Source organism: Rhinoraja longicauda, chromosome 36 (genome assembly GCF_053455715.1).
Source record: "Rhinoraja longicauda isolate Sanriku21f chromosome 36, sRhiLon1.1, whole genome shotgun sequence".
NCBI lineage: Eukaryota > Metazoa > Chordata > Chondrichthyes > Rajiformes > Arhynchobatidae > Rhinoraja > Rhinoraja longicauda.
In genome coordinates this window covers 9,440,685-9,459,855 of record NC_135988.1, presented here as the reverse complement: position 1 = coordinate 9,459,855, position 19,171 = coordinate 9,440,685, and the positions used below count along the sequence as shown (strand labels likewise).

At 44.3% G+C, this 19,171-nt stretch overlaps 1 protein-coding gene across 1 annotated transcript in view; it reads right to left on the bottom strand.

Moving 5' to 3' along the window:
- LOC144610460 (anthrax toxin receptor 1-like) overlaps positions 1–19,171 on the bottom strand; it is a 198,820-nt gene that overhangs the window by 14,957 nt on the left and 164,692 nt on the right. Inside the window, exon 17 of the mRNA XM_078429186.1 lies at positions 18,118–18,198. Within this exon, the coding sequence (XP_078285312.1) occupies positions 18,118–18,198 (81 nt within the window). The remainder of the gene's footprint in view (positions 1–18,117; positions 18,199–19,171) is intronic.

Sequence of the window (19,171 nt, the reverse complement as noted above, 5' to 3'; positions counted from 1 at the left end):
GGGATTTAAATTCAAAACCCACAACAAACATTTTCACGGATTAATTTTCTTGAAGTGGAGTTCTATACGAAGGCCAAAGTCTTTTAGGGAGCCTTTCTCAATTAGAGGATTAGGGGAAAGGCCTGTGCCATAATTCAGTGAGATCATGCCTTCAATCCACACCCTTCAACAACCTCAACATTTGCTGAAACAATTGTCATAACCCATGACTGTAAATTGGAAATTGGAAGAAGTCATTGGAACAGAATTTGGCCATTCGACCCATCGAGTCTATTCCACCATTCAATCATGGCTGATCTATCTTTCCCTCTCAACCCCATTCTCCTGCCTTCTACCCATAACTCTTGGCACCCTCACTAATCAAGAATCTGGCAATCTCCACCTTAAAAATACCCAATGGCGTGGCGTCCAGAGCCATCTACGAAGGAAACTCAGGAAAATTATAATCAACAGGGAAGTTAGGGTGGCAGCGGTAGAGTTGCTGCTCACAGCGCCAGAGACCCCGGTTCGATCCTGACTATGGGTGCTGTACGTACAGTGTGCACATTCTTCCTGTGACCGCGTGGGTTTCCTCCGTGTGCTTCAGTTTGCTCTCACATTCCAAAGATGTGCAGGTTTCTAGGTTAATTGGTTTCTGTAACTTGTCACTACTGTGTAGGATAGAGCTGTGCAAGGGTGCTCATTGGTCGGCGTGGACTTCGTGGGCTGAAGGGCCTGTTTCCACGCTGGATCTCCGAGCTAAACTAAACAAAATGGTACAGAGCGAAGTGATGAACTTGAAGTTCACCTGAGGTTTAAAAATACTTTATCCTTGGTTCTTAAAAGACTGGGCTAGTAAGATAGTTGATGGGTTTTTTTAAGTTTACAAAATACCCTATATTCAAGGAAGGTTGATTAGAAACATAGAAACATAGAAAATAGGTGCAGGAGTAGGCCATTCGGCCCTTCGAGCCTACACCGGCATTCAATATGATCATGGCTGATCATCCAACTCAGTATCCTGTACCTGCCTTCTCTCCATACCCCCTGATCCCTTTAGCAACAAGGGCCACATCTAACTCCCTCTTAAATATAGCCAATGAACTGGCCTCAACTACCTTCTGTGGCAGAGAATTCCACAGATTCACCACTCTCTGTGTGAAAAAAAACGGTCCTGCAGTTGTACAGGGCCTTGGTGAGACCGCACCTGGAGTACTGTGTGCAGTTTTGGTCTCCTAACCTGAGGAAAGACGTTCTTGCCTTAGAGGGAGTACAGAGAAGGTTCACCAGATTGATCCCTGGGATGGCGGGACTTACATATGAGGAAAGACTAGATAGACTGGGCTTGTACTCGCTGGAATTTAGAAGACTGAGGGGGGATCTTATAGAAACATATAAAATTCTTAAGGGGTTGGAGAGGCTAGATGCGGGAAGATTGTTCCCGATGTTGGGGGAGTCCAGAACCAGGGGTCACAGCTTAAGGATAAGGGGGAAGTCTTTTAGGACCGAGATGAGAAAACATTTCTTCACACAGAGAGTGGTGAGTCTGTGGAATTCTCTGCCACAGAAGGTAGTTGAGGCCAGTTCATTGGCTATATTTAAGAGGGAGTTAGATGTGGCCCTTTTTGCTAAAGGGATCAGGGGGTATGGAGAGAAGGCACGTACAGGCTACTGAGCTGAATGATCAGCCATGATCATATTGAATGGCGGTGCAGGCTCGAAGGGCCGAATGGCCTACTCCTGCACCTATTTAAAAAATAAAATAAAATAAATAAAATAAAAAAAAGACTTCCCCCTTATCCTTAAACTGTGACCCCTTGTTCTGGACTTCCCCAACATCGGGAACAATCTTCCTGCATCTAGCCTGTCCAACCCCTTAAGAATTTTGTACGTTTCTATAAGATCCCCCCTCAATCTTCTAAATTCCAGTGAGTACAAGCCGAGTCTATCCAGTCTTTCTTCATATGAAAGTCCTGCCATCCCAGGAATCAATCTGGTGAACCTTCTCTGTACTCCCTCTATAGAAACAGAAAATAGGTGCAGGAGTAGGCCATTCGGCCCTTCGAGCCTGCACCGCCATTCAATATGATCGTGGCTGATCATCCAACTCAGTATCCCGTACCTGCCTTCTCTTGGCAAGAATGTCTTTCCTCAGATTAGGAGACCAAAACTGTACGCAAACCTGGAATGTCAGTGAATGGAAGTGAAATACAGAAGGATGAAGGAACATTTCAAATGTATTTAGAGAGGGGCAATGACAGAAAGTATGAGACTGTTAGCCACAGGAAAATTGCCTGCAGCCACTGTTAAAGGTATTAGAGCAAAGTGCTAAATTTGAGGTACGAGCATAAGTTGGGTATTCCATCCTGGGATAAATCAAGTTCTATCGTAAGAAAGTACGTTGTAAAGACAATATAAGGAGGCTGCAAAGGGAAATATACAGTTAAATGAATGGACAAAGAACTGGCGAATGGAATTTAACATGGCAGGAAAAGCAAAAAAATGCATCTAAACAGTGAGAGAGGTACAACTCTGAGAGGCAGAGGGGTCTGTGTGTTCTGTGGCGTGTTTATAAAAGTTTGATGTGCATAATGTTATTGTTATTGTTATTGTTATTGTTAATGTTATTGTTAACAGAATGTTATTGTGCGTTGCTCGAGGAATTGAATACCAAAGTAGGGAGACTATGCCTCAGCTTTTTGAGCAATGGTGAGACCACTGGAGTACTGCGTCTAATAATGTTTCAGCAAAAAGAAAAGTGCTGTAGGAACTCAGCGGGCCAGGCTGCTTCCGTGGAAGGAAATAGGCAGATGATTTTTCAGATCGGGACATCTCGCCATGTCTCAAACCAAAAAGTAAATTGTTCATTTGCCTCCACAGATGCTGCCTGACCTGATGAGTTCTTCCAGCAGTTTGTTTTGTGCTCACGATTTCCGCATCTGCAGTTTCTTGTGCCTCTGTGTAAATAATGGTTCTCTCGCTGAAGGAAGGAGAAAAAACTCTACTGGAAGCAGTAGATTTTCTGGAATAGGCAGATTGGTTTACGAGGATATATTGGACAGGTTACACTTTCATTTACCAGAATTTGGAAGAGGTCCTCTCACCTTAAAGCTATGCCCTTTAGTATTTGATTTTTCCCTTCTGGGAAAAAGGTTTTGACTATCTACTCTATCTATGCCTCTCATAATTGTCTATACTTCTAATACTGTAGGTCTCCCTGCAACCTCCGGCATCCAGAATAAACCTGAGAATCAGAGAGTCATAGAGCATGGAAACAGGCCCATCAGCCCAATGTGCCCACGTCGACCAACATGCCCCATGACGTCTTGGACAAAGTGTTTGGGAAAGTGAAGGTTTGGAATATTTGTTTTCTGTGCCACTGATTTGGTTTGACGTGTTGTTTGTTGAGGGGAAATGTGGATGCTCTTCTGCATTTAAGAATCAAGATCTCAGGTCCAACATCATCCTAATGGTCTACAGTATTGCTTGGACTCCATTTTTTTCTCTCAAGAAGACTGCCAGATTTGTTGACAAAATGCTGGAGTAACTCAGCAGGTCAGGCAGCATCTCAGGAGAAAAGGAATGGCTGATGTTTCGGGTCGAGGCCCTTCTTCAGACAGTGTTTTCAACATTTGTTGTGCTTTTTATATTTACGGCATCTGCAGTTTCTTTGTTGGTTTTAGACACTCTTTAATTGAGTGATGATTGAGTCTCCAGGGAAGCACTTCCCTCTGGAAGGCGACTCCGGACTGTCAAAGCAGCCACAGCCAGACATAAAAACAGCTTTTTTTCCATGAGTGGTAGTTCTACTCAATAACCAAGTCTGTAGTCTCTTTGTTGCTCTGGTTTATTTTCACCCACATGTTTAGACCGTAACGGTGTATCATTATTGTTTTGATGTGTTTATGCTTCATTCTTAATTGTTAACTGTATGTTTGTGTTGTCATTTGTGAGCGGAGCACCAAGGCACATTCCTTGTATATGCACATACTTGGCCAATAAACCTATTCATTCATTCATGTCACAGTGACCATTTCTCAAAAGTGGTAGACACAAGGAACTGCAAATGCTGGAACGTTGCGCAGAACGCAAAGTGCTGGAGTAACTCAGTGGGTCAGGCAGCATCTCTGGAGGACATGGGTATGCGATGTTTCTGTTCGGGAGCCTTCCTCTGTGGTGGCCAGTCTGGGTGAGACATATCCCAACGTGAAACGTCATCTATCCATTCCATACACAGATGCTTCCTGACCCACGGAGTTCCTCCAGAATTTTGTGTTCTACGAATACCTTATTGGCTGCAAATTGTTAGTGATGGCACAGAATTGCAAGCCATTCGTGGGTTTGCATGTGAGAAGTTGTCGGAGTTTAAGAGAATCCATATAACGTCAGTCACACAATCCGAAGAACTCAAATTTCCATTTAACAATGAAAGACAAATCTGTGAAGAAAGTAATGCTGAACTCTTCTTCCTGCTGCAATAAAACCCCATGAAGAAAAATAGCCCTTTTAAAGATTCCGCAGGTGATATTTTTCAATAACATCAAACAGCAAATCCACAAGAGCTAATAACTTCCACACGGACATCATTTAAACCAGGCGGTTTGTGCTCATTGAAAAGGGTTCTTGTTTCTGAATCTTGAGTTCCCTCCATTCGTTTAGTTTAGTTTAGTTTAGATATACAGTGTGGAATCAGGCCCTTCGGCCCATCGTGTCTGCCCCGACCAGCGATCCCTGGACACTGATTCTATCCCACACCAGGGAAAATTTACAGATGCCAATTAACCTACAGACCTGTTTATTCACAAAATGCTGGAGTAATTCAGCAGTTCAGGCAGCATCTCGGGAGAGAAGGAATGTGTGACGTTTCGGGTCGAGACCCTTCTTCAGACATTATTTTCTTTAACCTACAGACCTGTGCGTCTTTGGAATGTGGGACGAAACCAGAGAAGAGAAGCCAGGCGGTCACAGGGAGAACGTACAAACTCCTTAAGGAAAGCACCAGTAGTCAGGATGGAACCTGGGTCTCTGGCGCTGTAAGGCAGCAACTTTACCCCTGCGTCACCGTGCTGCCCTTAATAATCTTCGGTATGCTCATTGGGTTTATATGAGTAAAACATATAATTGACAGAAGGAGATCGTTTTAAGTAAAGCAATAATAGTTGATGTGAACTAATTAACTAGTTGTGAGTTATTTACCAGCACTGCATAAGTACATAGAATGGAGGACCTTAATGGATATTTTTAAGCTGGAGATCGACAGGTTTTCGTTCAGTAAGTGTGTCAGGGGTTAAGGGGAGAAGGCAGGAGAATGGGGTTGCAATGGAAAGATAGATCAGCCATGATTGAATGGCGGAGTAGACTTGATGGGCCGAATGGCCTTATTCTGCTCCTTGAACTTATGAGGACAGTCTTGGACTGGAAGGGGGAGTTGCAGACCATATGTGGGAAATTTGCTACTCTCATTTTTTGGCTTGACTCATGAGCGTTTGTTTTGTGGAGATCAGCTTACAAAACTGGTGCCATCGTCATTTCCAGTGCCATGTGCTTGTCTTTGTCACAGTGAAGTACGAATTGCCCCGAAGCTGTTTTCCTCCATAAGGACTGTTTTTATTTTGCATCCACCACAGTGGAATCTGCTGCCCTTTCAGTTGAACATTTGCTCCAGACGCCTGTCATTTGCAATCCGTGTGATCTTTGCAGATGCAAAGAAAAGTGTGGTTGCCAATGCAGCTTTTTAGTGTCCCACTCACGCCTTTGATTTTTGTGTTCCTTTCTTTTTCCACATGTTGCTGCTGATCACGAGAGACAGTGATATATCTCTCATTTCCCTTTTCCCTGGCTAGTCTGAAGAAGGGTCTCGACCTGAAACGTCACCCATTCTGACTCCCCAGAGATGCTGCCTGTCCTGCTGAGTTACTCCAGCATTTTGTGTCTAACTTGGGTTTACACCAGCATCTGCAGTTCCTTCCTACACATTGAGTATGGAGTTGATTCACATCTGTAGGAAGAGAACTGTGCATTGATAGAAGTGTAGAGTTGGAGGCAATGCATTGTATTGACCAATACAGTCTATGTAAGTTTAGTTTAGAGAAACAGCATAGAAACACACTGACCACCAATCTTTTTTGTTCCCTACAAAATCTTCACTTCTGAATACCCTCAGTCTTTACGTGATGAAGGTCTTTACTATACTGAAGTAACCAAATGAAAAGATATGGTTTATTTGGTCACTATCCTTTTCTGATACTGTTGTGCTGGGAGGTAAAATCTTTTTACAATCCATTCTTCCTCATTGTTAATAAAGCTTGCACCACTGAGAATTGGATTGGGGATGGCAAAATGCAGGGATTGTTCCCATGAGCTTAGTCTGCAGTTCAAGGACAGGGAGTTGCTCATTCCAAAGACTTAGTTTGGTGTGGTGACATTTTGGTGTCATTTTTAGGTCTTTAGATCCTTCCTTAGAGTTTAGAGGACAGTTTCCTGAGTATGAAAGAAACTGGAATACTATAAATCAGGGGGAGAGTATGCTTATAAATCATAGGAGCAGAAGTAGGCCCTTCGGCCCATGAATCTACTCCACCATTCAATCATAGCCAATCTATCTTTCCCTCTCAACCCCATTCTCCTGCCTTCTCCCCATAACCATCGATAGCCTTACCAATCAAGTATCTGTCAATCATTGCCTTAAAGACACCAAATGACTTGGCCTCCTCTGCTCGTCTGTGGCAATAAATTCCACAGATTCACCATCCTCTGACTAGTTTAGTACAGTTAATTTAGTCTGGTTTATTGTCACGTGTACCGAGGAACAGCGAAAAGCTTTTGTTGCGTGTTAACCAGTCAGCGGAAAAACAATACATGATTACAACGACTAAAGAATTCATCCTCTTCATCTCCTTTCTGAAGGTACGTCCTTTTATTCTGAGGCTGCGCCCTCTGGTTCTAAACTCGCCCACTATGCTCTCCTTTCCACTTTTTGAGGTACTAATTTCCGCCTCAAGCTTTTTATGTCGTGGGAGAAAATACAAATAGTAGCTAGACCGAAGAAAATAAAAATAAATTGGAAGTCAGAAAATATTGCTGCATGTTGGGACATTCCAATACAATGGTGAGGAGGGGCAGAAAATTGCAGCAAAACTTTTTTCTGAAAATTTGTATCCGAGAAATGCACATTTGAGATTCCCTTTCGCCTGATTCAACCCACCCTCAATGGGCTCGGGATAACATTAAGAGAAATGTTTGGGATTGGCATTTCTGGATTTACATTGCGATGCTAGATTTTCTTTATTATAAAATGGACAGTTCAAGCTTATCAGAGCATCATTTTACTGCCTCGATTGTGGTACGTCTTCTGCTGTTACAGTGTGCTGCATTGGTATAGCATTAAAGTGTCTTTACTTTAGACTTTACTTCAGAGATACAGTCCTGTTTACTTCAGGAAACAGACTCTTCGCCCAACCGAGTCCATGCCAATCAGTGATCACACCACACACTAGCACTATCCTACACAGTAGAGAGAACTTACAGTTTTACCAAAGCCAATTATCCTATAAATCCGCATGTCTTTGGGATGTGGGAGAAAACCGGAGCACCCGGAGAAAACCCACATGGCCATAGGGAAGAAACTCCGTACGGACACCACCCAAGGTCGGCATTGAACCCGAGTCCCTGGCACTGTGAGGCAGCAACTCTCCAGCTACGCCACAGGTGATTTTTTTTAAGGAACGAGCTGGGCGAGGAACACCACTGGTGAAGAATGGAAGTCTTTCATTTGTTCTTCGGCCTGCATTAAACACTTCCTGGTCATGTAGCGGTGGCACAGTGGTGCAGTGGTAGAGTTGCTGCCTCACAGCACCAGAGACCTGGGTTTGATCTTGACAACGGTTGCTGTCTGTGCGGAGTTTATACATTTTCCTGGGACCGTGTGGGTTTTCTCCATCTGCTCAGGTCTCCTCCCATATTCCAAAACAATTGGCAGGTTTGTAGGTTAATTGATTTATGTAAATTGCCTCTAATGTGTAGTATGCGGAAGTGGGATTGGATAGAACTCGTGCAAGGTCATAAGGAATAGGAGTAGAATTAGGCCATTCGGCCCATCAAGCCATTCAATCATGGCTGATCTATCTCTCTCTCTCCTAACCCCATTCTCCTGCCTTCTCCCCATAACCCCTGACACCCACACTAATCAAGAATCTATCTCTGCATTAAAAATATCCACTGATGGCCTCCACAGCCTTCTGTGGCAAAGAATTCCACAGATTCACCACCCTCTGACTAAAGAAATTTCTCCTCATATCCTTCCTAAAAGAACGTCCTTTAATTCTGGGGCTGTGACCTCTAGTCCTAGACTCTCCCACTAGTGGAAACATCCTCTCCATATCGACTCTATCCAAGCCATTCTCTATTCTGTATGTTTCAATGAGGTCCCTGCTCATTCTTCTAAACTCCAGCGAGTACAGGCCCAGTGCCGACAAAGGCTCATCATAGGTTAACCCACTCATTCCTGGGATCATTCTTGTGAACCACCTCTCCAGAGCCAGCACATCCTTCCTCAGATATGGTGCCCAAAATCGCTCACAACATTCCAAATGCGGCCTTACCAGCGCCTTTATAGAGCCTCAACATTACATCCCTGTTTTTGTATACAAGCCCTCTTGAAATAAATGCTGCCAAATAAAGAGTTTGCTTGCTTTACTACCGATTCGACTTGCCAATTAACTTTTTGGGAATCCTAAACCAGCACTCCCAAATAATCCATGCGATCGATGGTCGGTGTGGATTCTGTGGGCCTGTTTGCACACAGTATCTCAAAACTAAATGTAGTGAATCAATTGGAAGAGAGGACAGAATCTATTTTGTGTCAACAATGCACATAATTGCATATTGAAGAAGACCATGCTGTGGTACTTATGTGGGTTTTTTTAAAGACTGTGGCACCATCCTTTCTGCCTCTCTGGGCAAGGATGCTTGCTTGTTCCTTCTAACCTTTGGTCACGAGGCAATGAATTGAAGCGGTTTGCCTCAAGAGAACCAGTGCACAAACTAGACATCTGGCTCAGTCATTTAGATTTCCATCAAATAGTACTGTGGCCTATTTTAGCCTTTCATCCAAAACTATCAGAGACTGAATGTTTTATATGCTCTATGTCCAAATGTAAGTGGCTCCTGCAATGTTTATACATTGAATGCCTGTTTGCATTTCCAATGAAAGGTCTCAGTAATTATCTGATGATAATACTACCTCAGGAACAAATGCATGGAGTACTGGTTGGGTTAGGCAATTTTGTGGTTATTCTGCCGAAGGAAGACTATTGAGGAAAATAGCTGTACAAACCACTATTTGTTCATGGTTATTATAAACTCTCTGCTTCAAACAATCTCAAAGAACAGAGTGAGTAAATTCCTCTCACTCTATAAAGCAGTTCCCAAATATATGGAAGCTGTTGGCTTCTAAACAACCTACAGTATCAAGTTAAAAATGCATGCTTGCCAGGTAAATACACAAAATGCAGGAGTGACTCAGTGGGTCAGGCAGCATTACTACGGGTGTCAGGGGTTATGGGGAGAAGGCAGGAGAATGGGGTGGGTTAGGAGGGAGAGATAGATCAGCCATGATTGAATGGTGGAGTAGACTTGATGGGCCGAATGGCCCAATTCTACTCCTATCACCCATGATATGATGACCTTAAGAATATTTATTTGTCAAATGCACTGGATATGAACTGGAACAATGAAATTCTTACTTACAGCACCGTTCATATAACATATCCTATTGATTACGCTATGTAGGAGGATAGTAATTTAATAGGTTCTTCATCATTCCCCACCACACCATTCTCACGGACCTTCAGTGCTACCTGGTCCACAAATCAGAAAATACATCATCCTTTAGAGCGCGGCACAGCGGCCCAGTGGTAGAGCTGCTGCCTCACTGCGCCAGAGACCCAGGTTCGATCCTGACTACAGGTGCTGTTTGTACGGAGTTTGTACGTTTTCCCTGTGACTGCGTGGGTTTTCTCTGGGTGCTCAGTTTTCTTCCCACATTCCAAAGACATACAGGTTTGTATGTTAATTGGCTTTGGTAAAATTGTAAATAGTCCCAAGTGTGTAGGATAATGTTAGTGTGATTGCTGGTCGACGCGGATGATTGAATGGGCCAAAGGGCCTGTTTCCGCATCGTATCTCTAAAGTCTGTAGTCTAAAGGTCTGTTCCTCAACTACATATCCCTCCAACGTCCACTTTAGCTGTTCTGGTTGCTTTAATCTTCCAGGTCATGTCACACCCTCTTCTTCTTGCCTTTCTCCCCAATCTCTTGGCTACTTAATCATCAGGATTTTTCTGGCCTTGTTCCCTTCCCCAGACATTACATCCTGTAACAAGTCTGACTCATTGTTAAGTCTTGTAAGCAAACTCTGCCAGGTAATGTGTTGCAGTCTGAGTGACGTTACAATTGGAGCTACAAGTTCATAAGTGATAGGAATAGAATGAGGCCATTTGGCCCATTCAATCATGGCTGATCTATCTCTCCCTCCTAACCCCATTCTCCTGCCTTCTCCCCATAGCCACTGACACCCGTACTAATCAAGAATCTATCTATCTCTGCCTTAACAATATCCACTGACTTGGTCTCCACAGCCCTCTGCAGCAATGAATCCCACAGATTCACCGCCCAAGCAAGATTGAGGTGGCGATGGTGAGTGATGGTGAGGGGGAGCAGGTCTGTATAGTATGGTAGAGTTATGCTTTGCTGGTCTATACTGATTTAACCAGCTCACTTAAGCAACCACATGGACGAGTTGGGTTGAAAGGCCTGTTTCAGTGCGATGTAGCTCTATAACTATATGATAGAATTACTTTACACTATCCCTGCCAAAACCTATCCTTTGACCAATATTGCTAAAACAGATTATCTCATCATTATCACATTTATGTTTGTGGAACCTTGTCCTCTGCAGATTTCTTGTTATGTTTCCTTCACTGGAACAGTGATTACACTTAAAAAATGACCTGATTAATTGTGCAATGCTTTGAAAGTTTTTAAAGGTTGCTTTAAAAATGCAAGTTTTCCCTACATAAACACAATGTAATGATTTCATTATCTTATGAACTCTGATTAATTTTCCATAGCATTTGCTTCTCTTTAAGTCTATTCGGCATTGGCCCTCCTCCCTGTTAAGTAAGAGCTCAGTCATTTTAAATGAGAGGCCAAAATAAGGTGAGCAGGAAGGATCTATTTTCCTTGAACAAAGGACACTGAGAAAAAAATGGATCTCACGACTTGAAAAGAAGGAGAAGGTAATCTACAAGCCGCATGTCTTTGGGAAAAAAACAGGGCAAAGTCGGCACAGAGAGCAGCCCCCGAAGTCAGGATCGAACCCGGGTCTCTTGCGCTGCGAGGCAGCAGGTCTACCAGCTGCGCCACTGTGCCGCCCAGCGATCGGGATGCGTGAAATAATATCAGCAGACCAGAGGAACCTAGGGAAGAGCTCGAAAGCCATCTTGCCTGAACTTGCAAGTAGGCCAGCACTGGTCGTTGAGCCGAGCAGCTGAGAAGATTTCTAGCTCCGATACCTGTTCCCCGCTGGGTTGGCCAGTTATGTGGCAGAAGTCAGAAGCCATAATAAATACGAAAACAGCAATAAATCTGCTCCCAGAGGAATTTTAAATTAATACGTCAAGCAATTCCTGACCGGAAAAAAAATTAATCTACCTCAAGGGTGGCTATCAGTGAAAAATGTCCTATGCATTAACCCGAAAGTGTGGTTCCTGCCAATGAGCCTGGCGCAATTGCTTAAGCCTGGCCCCACAAAATGCTCTAGCTATGTTGCACTGCAGAGTTTAGCAACTTTGATTGCAGGAGGACCATTAATGTGCCTGCAAATCGATCGTTATTCCTTCTCGAATTTGCTATCCAGTCCAGAATTTTTTCTTTCTCTCCATGTTTTCCCTGTTGATGACGTTACGTCGGGATCCAGTTTCAGTCAGGAACATTCCCTTGCTATGACAACATCAGCAGCAATCTGTTGCTATGGCGCCCCTAGCCAGAAGCGAACCTTCCCCCCACCCCGACCTCCAGCCCCCCAAAAATTCCTAACACATCAATAAATACGCAGCAAACCATTTAATTCCACATTGTTTTTCCACTTATCCGGCAAAAACGGAGATATCCATATGTGCTGTGTTTCTGATCAGGTGCTGACAAGCTCTTGGATTCGGTCAGACCCAGTGCAAAACTCTAATGGGAGAAATCTTTGGCTTCTAACCAAATGTTCCTAGATCCTAAAAGCATACGTTTCCCCAGTTTTGATTTGATCACAATTTTATAAAGAGGAAGACTTTAGGGCACGGTGGCGCAGTGGTAGAGTTGCTGCCTTACAGCGCCAGAGACCCAATTTCGATCGTGGCTACGGGTGTTTATCTGTGTGGAGTTTGTACACTCTCCCCGCCTGTGTGTGTTTTCTCTGGGTACTCCGGTTTCCTCCCACACTCCGCCTGCAATGCGTGCTCCATGCGTGACTAGGGAGCTGAGAGCAGAACTGTGGGCAATGGAGGAGACACAGATGGGGGCTTCATCAATGGAGACACAGATGGGGGCTTCATCTACATCTGGGCAGGTTCACCTCTTGCCACGCACATCTCCATTAAATGTTTCCCCCTCTCACCTTATGGTCATGCTCTCAAGTGGTGGATATCTCCACCCTGGGATAAAGGTTCTAACTGTCTACCCTATCTATGCCTCTCATAATTTTATATATTTCTATGCTTGTCCATCTGTTTCCAAACAAAGTTGGTAGCCAAAATCATAGAACTTCCACTTTGTTTTTCTTTTTCCTTCTTGTTCTCGATAACAGACGCTACAACTGACAGTTTCCAGTTCCAATGAAGGGTCAAAGATCCTAATTTTGATCTTCAAAAGATTCTGCCGACCCACCGAATATTTCCAGAATATTTTCTTTATATATCAGATTTCTGAATCAGCAATATTTTTTGCCTTTTGAAATTGAAAGCTTGTTAGTTTTGCAATCCTTTTATAATGTTGTTAGAAATAGTCAGCATAATAGTTAAATTTCAAAAATATTGTACCAATAATATAATTCAGCAAAAGGCAAGATTTGTTTGGGATATTTTCCTCATTTTGTATTCCAGTATTGGGTCCACTAATCTCAGATTCAAGACCACTAAAGTAACTCAACTCAACTAACTCAACTCAACTAACTCAACGCAACTAACTCAACTCAACTAACTCAACGCAACTAACTTAACCCAACAACGCAACTCAACTCAAAATGGAGAAGGAACATTTGGGATGATATTTAGAATGTCAAAGCCAGCTTCAGGAAAGCACATGCCTGATGTGAGCATTAAAAGGATTAGCACACTTCTCAAACTACCCACCTTACCACCCTCTCAAGCACCATCTAAAGTGAAGTCTGCAGTTCCCACAATGGCCTCATTACTCACCCCAGAAGCCACAAAGCCAGAGCGATGTAGATCACCTTCTTACCAATGAACTCAAAAAAATCGAGGTACATTTAATTTATGAACATCACATCAACTCTTGCAGATAAGAGTTGGTCTTGGCATCATGTTTGACACAGACATCGTGGGTAGGGGTGCCAACTATCTCACTCCCAAATAAGGGACAAGGTGACGTCACCGCCCCGCGCCCCACGTGACCTCACCCAGCCAGCGGCCACGTGCTCCTGCTCCACCAATGGCGGCTGCCCGGGCCAAGAGGCGGGTTGCTACCCAATCTCCGTTAGACGGCGCCCGGGCCTCCGGGCCTACACTGTCCGGACCTACAGCGTCCGGGCCTATAACGTCCTGGCCTACAGCGTCCGGGCCTGGAGCACCCCCCGGGCCTAATACGGGACAAGGGCGGTCCCATACAGGACAAACCAATTTAACCCAAAATACGGGATACCCCGGCTAATACGGGACAGTTGGCAACTCTAATTGTGGGCCAAAGGGCCTGTTCTTGTGCTGTACTATTCTATGCTCTAAGATCCCACAAATGCCACTGCAAATGTGATCAGATAATGTGATTCTCTTGATTTGATGCTGTGGCTGGATAACACATACACTGGCCCTGCACACTGGGACAAATCCACTGTTCATCTTACGTAAACCATAGCACGTCTGACAGTGTAGCATCCCCAGTCTGTGTTCTGTTGATCTCAATTGAAATTATGCACGAGTTGTTTGATGTGGCAAGTCTCACATCTTCACTGTTCTTTGCCCTACAATTTAGGAATGAGGGGGGAATCTTATTGAAACATATAAGATAATTAGGGGATTGGACACATTAGAGGCTGGTTTCCAATGTTCCCAATGTTGGGGGAGTCTAGAACAAGGGGCCACAGTTTAAGAATAAGGGGTAGGCCATTTAGAACGGAGATGAGGAAGAACTTTTTCAGTCAGAGAGTGGTGAAGGTGCGGAATTCTCTGCCTCAGAAGGCAGTGGAGGCCAGTTCGTTGGATGCTTTCAAGAGAGAGCTGGATAGAGCTCTTAAGGATAGCGGAGTGAGGGGGTATGGGGAGAAGGCAGGAACGGGGTACTGATTGAGAATGATCAGCCATGATCGCATTGAATGGCGGTGCTGGCTCGAAGGGCTGAATGGCCTACTCCTGCACCTATTGTCTATTGTCTATTTAGGATAGATGATAAATAAACTGGTGAAAGCCCCAACTGAATTTGGAGACGTTGGTCTTTACTTGACTTTATTTTGCGCTCAACGTTATTCCCCTTATCCTGTATCTGTACAGTGTGGATGACTTGATTGTAATCAGGTATAGTCTTCCCACTGACTGGACAACACACAACAAAAAAGCTCTTCACGGTATACGTGACAATAATAATAAATTACACCAGAAAAAAAACTAAACTCATCTAAATTGTATGTTTGCTCCGCTGCCTGAAACAAGGATCGACTCAATTTTATTATAACCATTGACAGACTGGAGTCTGAAGAAGGGTCCCAAACCAAAATGTCACCCATCCTTTTTTTCCAGAGATGCACTTTGTGTCTATCTTCAGTATAAAGCAGCATTGGCAGATACTTTCTACACATTTACAGTAACCGTTTCAAGTCAGCCACTAACTCAAAACTGTTCTTAGCTTGAATTTGAGAAATCACTACAGAAGATTCCAGAATGTATAATGTACCCCTTAATTAAAATTAAACATTGTTCGGCATCTGGATGGAGATGGAAGGGTAAAAAGAAACACAACCAAAAATCTTAAAACAAAGTCCCTGATGATTTTTCCATTGATCTGAGGAAAAAAATCCTTGAATGACAGTAATTTTGACAACTAGACTGTTTGGTAAAATGCCTTATCAAATGTTGACTCATTTGATATACTTTCCATTTCCAGCCTTTGGCCGGTTGGACTATTGATGGTTTTGCAAATAAGTTCCTGGCTCTTACAAGCAATGCATGCCAATTATTGCTTTGTTTTGTGCAAATAACCTTTGGGACCTGTTCTTGCTCACAGCTCCACTTGGCTGAGCTTATGAAAACCATCTGTGTTTTTCCTCCCCTTACACCATGGCTCAGCACTGAACTCACATGACTGCATCACTTTAAACCTTCCGGCACTTTCGCAATTGCCCTCTGTTTACAACGTCTTCTCGGATCTATTTTTTGTTTTTTTCCCCTTGCTTTCCTGGTAATTTGCGTGTTTTGTTCCACGGGCAACCGTCGAAATGCGAATGATTATCTTCAACCAGATGACATTGACCACACAAAGCCACCAGACATCAACAAACAGTTGATGGCAAACCAGAACCATTTCCTGCTCAGGCTCCATGAGCTTATAGACACAGGCACACCGATACATTTGCTAACCCTCCCCATATGAATCTCCAGGGGTCATTGACTGCTCTTCCAGGGAAGGCAGCCCAGGAGATGTTTCTGCTCTTCTGGGCTGACATTGTTCTTTGTTTGTCTGCTCCCAGACCCCTCAGTTCTACCTAACGGGTCCCTGACTTCTATTCTTCGCCACCCAACACTGCCCCTACAGTGGACACCTGTGAGGAGGGAAGCAAAGCCCAGTGGCTATTACCCATTCAGTTCTGCAGTATAATTGAAGAGATGAAGCGAGAGGTCATACAATTGAGCACAGCAGGAGGAGGAGTGATCTCACAAAGGTGTACAAAATCATGAGAGGAATATATCAGGTAGACGCACAAAGTCTCTTGCTAGAGTAGGGGAATCGAGAACCAAAGGACATAGGTTTAAGGGGGGGGGAGAGAATAGAAAACTGGGAGGTAACTTTTTCGCACAAAGGGTTGTGGGTGTATGGAACAACCTGATGAAAGAGGTAGTTGAGGCACAACATTTAAAAAACCCATTTGGACAGGTTCATGGATAGGACAGGTTTAGAGGGATATGGGTCAAACGCAGGCAGGCAGGTGACCACATGTTGGTCAGTGTGTGCAAGTTGGGCCGAAGGGCCTTTTTCCACGCCGTACGACTCTATGGCAATAAACTATTCCAGATCATTTCCAAAGATTGCAGGGAATCTTAGCTGCCAGTACGATTATAATAGCCTTTGTCTACAGGGACAAAGCTTTCTGTTCACTTTCCACAAATTTTGTTCAAAATACCTCCTATTTTCCTGATTTATTGGACAAGAAGAGAGATCGAGAAGGCTTCCTTGCTTTCCACAGTCAAGATTGATGAATTTGCTCTTGTGGCAGTTTATCAGGAACACAACTACATCCTAAATAGTAGTGACTAATCAAAGGAAATGTGTTCAACCAATGAACACATGTTACAGTAATCAGAATGCCATACTCTACGAAGGGTTCCTTCATTACAGAATAACTATGGGGAGAAGGCAGGAGAATAGGGCTAGGAGGGAGAGATAGATCTGCCATGATTGAATGTCGGAGTAGACTTGATGGGCCGAATGGCCTAATTCTGCTCCTATCACTTATGACTTTTAGTGACAAAATTGTGTGCAATCTTGGGCACCGTTTCCGAGATTGTGCAGGCTCTGGAGAGGGTCCAGACGAGGTTTACAAGAATGATCCCAGGAATGAGTAGGTTAACCTATGTTGAGCGTTCGACGGCACTGGGCCTGTACTCGCTGGAGTTTAGACCTAATTGTATTCCTTATGACCTTATGACCTGGGAAACCTTGTTGGAGGTGACACGGGACTTAGCTGCGCAAGGCTTGGTCGCGGGCCTTTCATCGCCCGGTTCGGCCGCGGGACGTTTCAGCGCCCGGTGCGGGGACTGTGCGGGTCGGTCAGGGACGAGCTGTCTGTCCGTGGGTGTGGGGAAGAGAGTGGAAGTTTTGTTGCCTCCATCACAGTGAGGGGGTGTTTGGAGTCATTGTGATGGACGTTTGTGTTGGGGTCATGTGTCTTGTGTTCTTTTTTTCTATGACTGCTATGTAGTTTCGTTCGGTACTTCGGTGCCGAACGACAAATAAAGCTCTGTTATATACCTGTTATACATTATGTGATAATGATGACAGTAAATGAGGACAATTATCCTTATCTTTATTTTTATTTATAATGAATGTCTCTTGCTATCCACTTTGCCGCTGTAACACTGCAAATTCCCCCAGTGTGGGACAAATAAAGGAATATATATATATGTAATACCAAGCTTTAATTGGCATTTCTAATAATCGTGTGGGTTTCCTCCTCTTTCCCAAAGATGTACTGGTCGGTAGGTTGTGACCTTATGACCTTATGTTCTTAAACTTAACCGTACTCTCAGTGGAAGGCCCAAGGCTTGGTTGCCACTCATATTTAGGACACGCTCAACATCAAATATAGAAACGTAGAAAATAGGAGCAGGAGTAGGCCATTCGGCCCTTCGAGCCAGCACCACCATTCAATATGATCATGGCTGATCATCCAAAATCATTACCCCGTTCCTGCTTTCTCCCCGTCCCTTGATTCCTTTAGCCCTCAGAGCTAAATCTGACTCTCTCTTGAAAACATCCAGTGAATTGGCCTCCGCTGCCTTCTGTGACAGCGAATTCCACAGATTGACAACTCTCTGGGTGAAAAAGTTTTTCCTTATCTCAGTCCTAAAGGGCCGACCCTTTATTCTTAAACGGTGACCCCTGGTGCTGGAGCCAGTGCAAGCTCTACCTTATCTGGTTCAAGCCCTACCTTGTCTCCAGGGCGGGGGCGCATCACAGACACACGATCGTAGCCTTTCCGTAAGAGAACCCACAGTGCATCCAACTTGCCCTGAAAGTAAGAGAAGAGTCATTAGAGTGTATTATTGCAAGGAAGGGAAGCAACATCTTTGGACCCTTATGTAGAAGGAAGGAACTGCAGATGCTGGTTTATAACAAAGGTACACACAAAGTTCTGGACTAACTCAATGGGTCAGGCAGCATCTCTGGAGTAAAAGGATTATACTCTGCACAGGATGAAATATTTATTTTAAAATTCAACTCTTCCTACTTTAGGTTTTTTTCTTCCTCACTCACTCACTCACTCACTCACTCACTCACTCACTCACTCACTCACTCACTCACTCACTCACTCACTCACTCACTCACTCACTCACTCACTCACTCACTCGCTCACTCACTCACTCACTCACTCACTCACTCACTCACTCACTCACTCACTCACTCACCCACCGACCCACCCTCTCACCCCACTCACTCACTCACTCACCCACCCACCCACCCACCCCACTCACTCACTCACCCACCCACCCACTCACCCACCCACCCACCCCACTCACTCACTCACCCACCCCACTCACTCACCCACCCACCCACCCACTCACCCACCCACCCAACTCACTCACTCACTCACTCACTCACTCACTCACTCACTCACTCACTCACTCACTCACTCACTCACTCACTCACTCACTCACTCACTCACTCACTCACTCACTCACTCACTCACTCACTCACTCACTCCTCACTCACTCACACAGACCTACACACACAGACACACATGCACACACAACCACGCACACAGACAGACACACACACACACACAGCCACGCACACACAGACACACATGCACACACAGACACACACAGACATGCACAGACACAGACACATGCACACACACACACACACACACACACACACACACACACACACGTACACTGATACACACACACATGCACTGTGCACACACACACTCACGCTCACACACTCATGCACATGAAGTCACACACACACATACACACTAA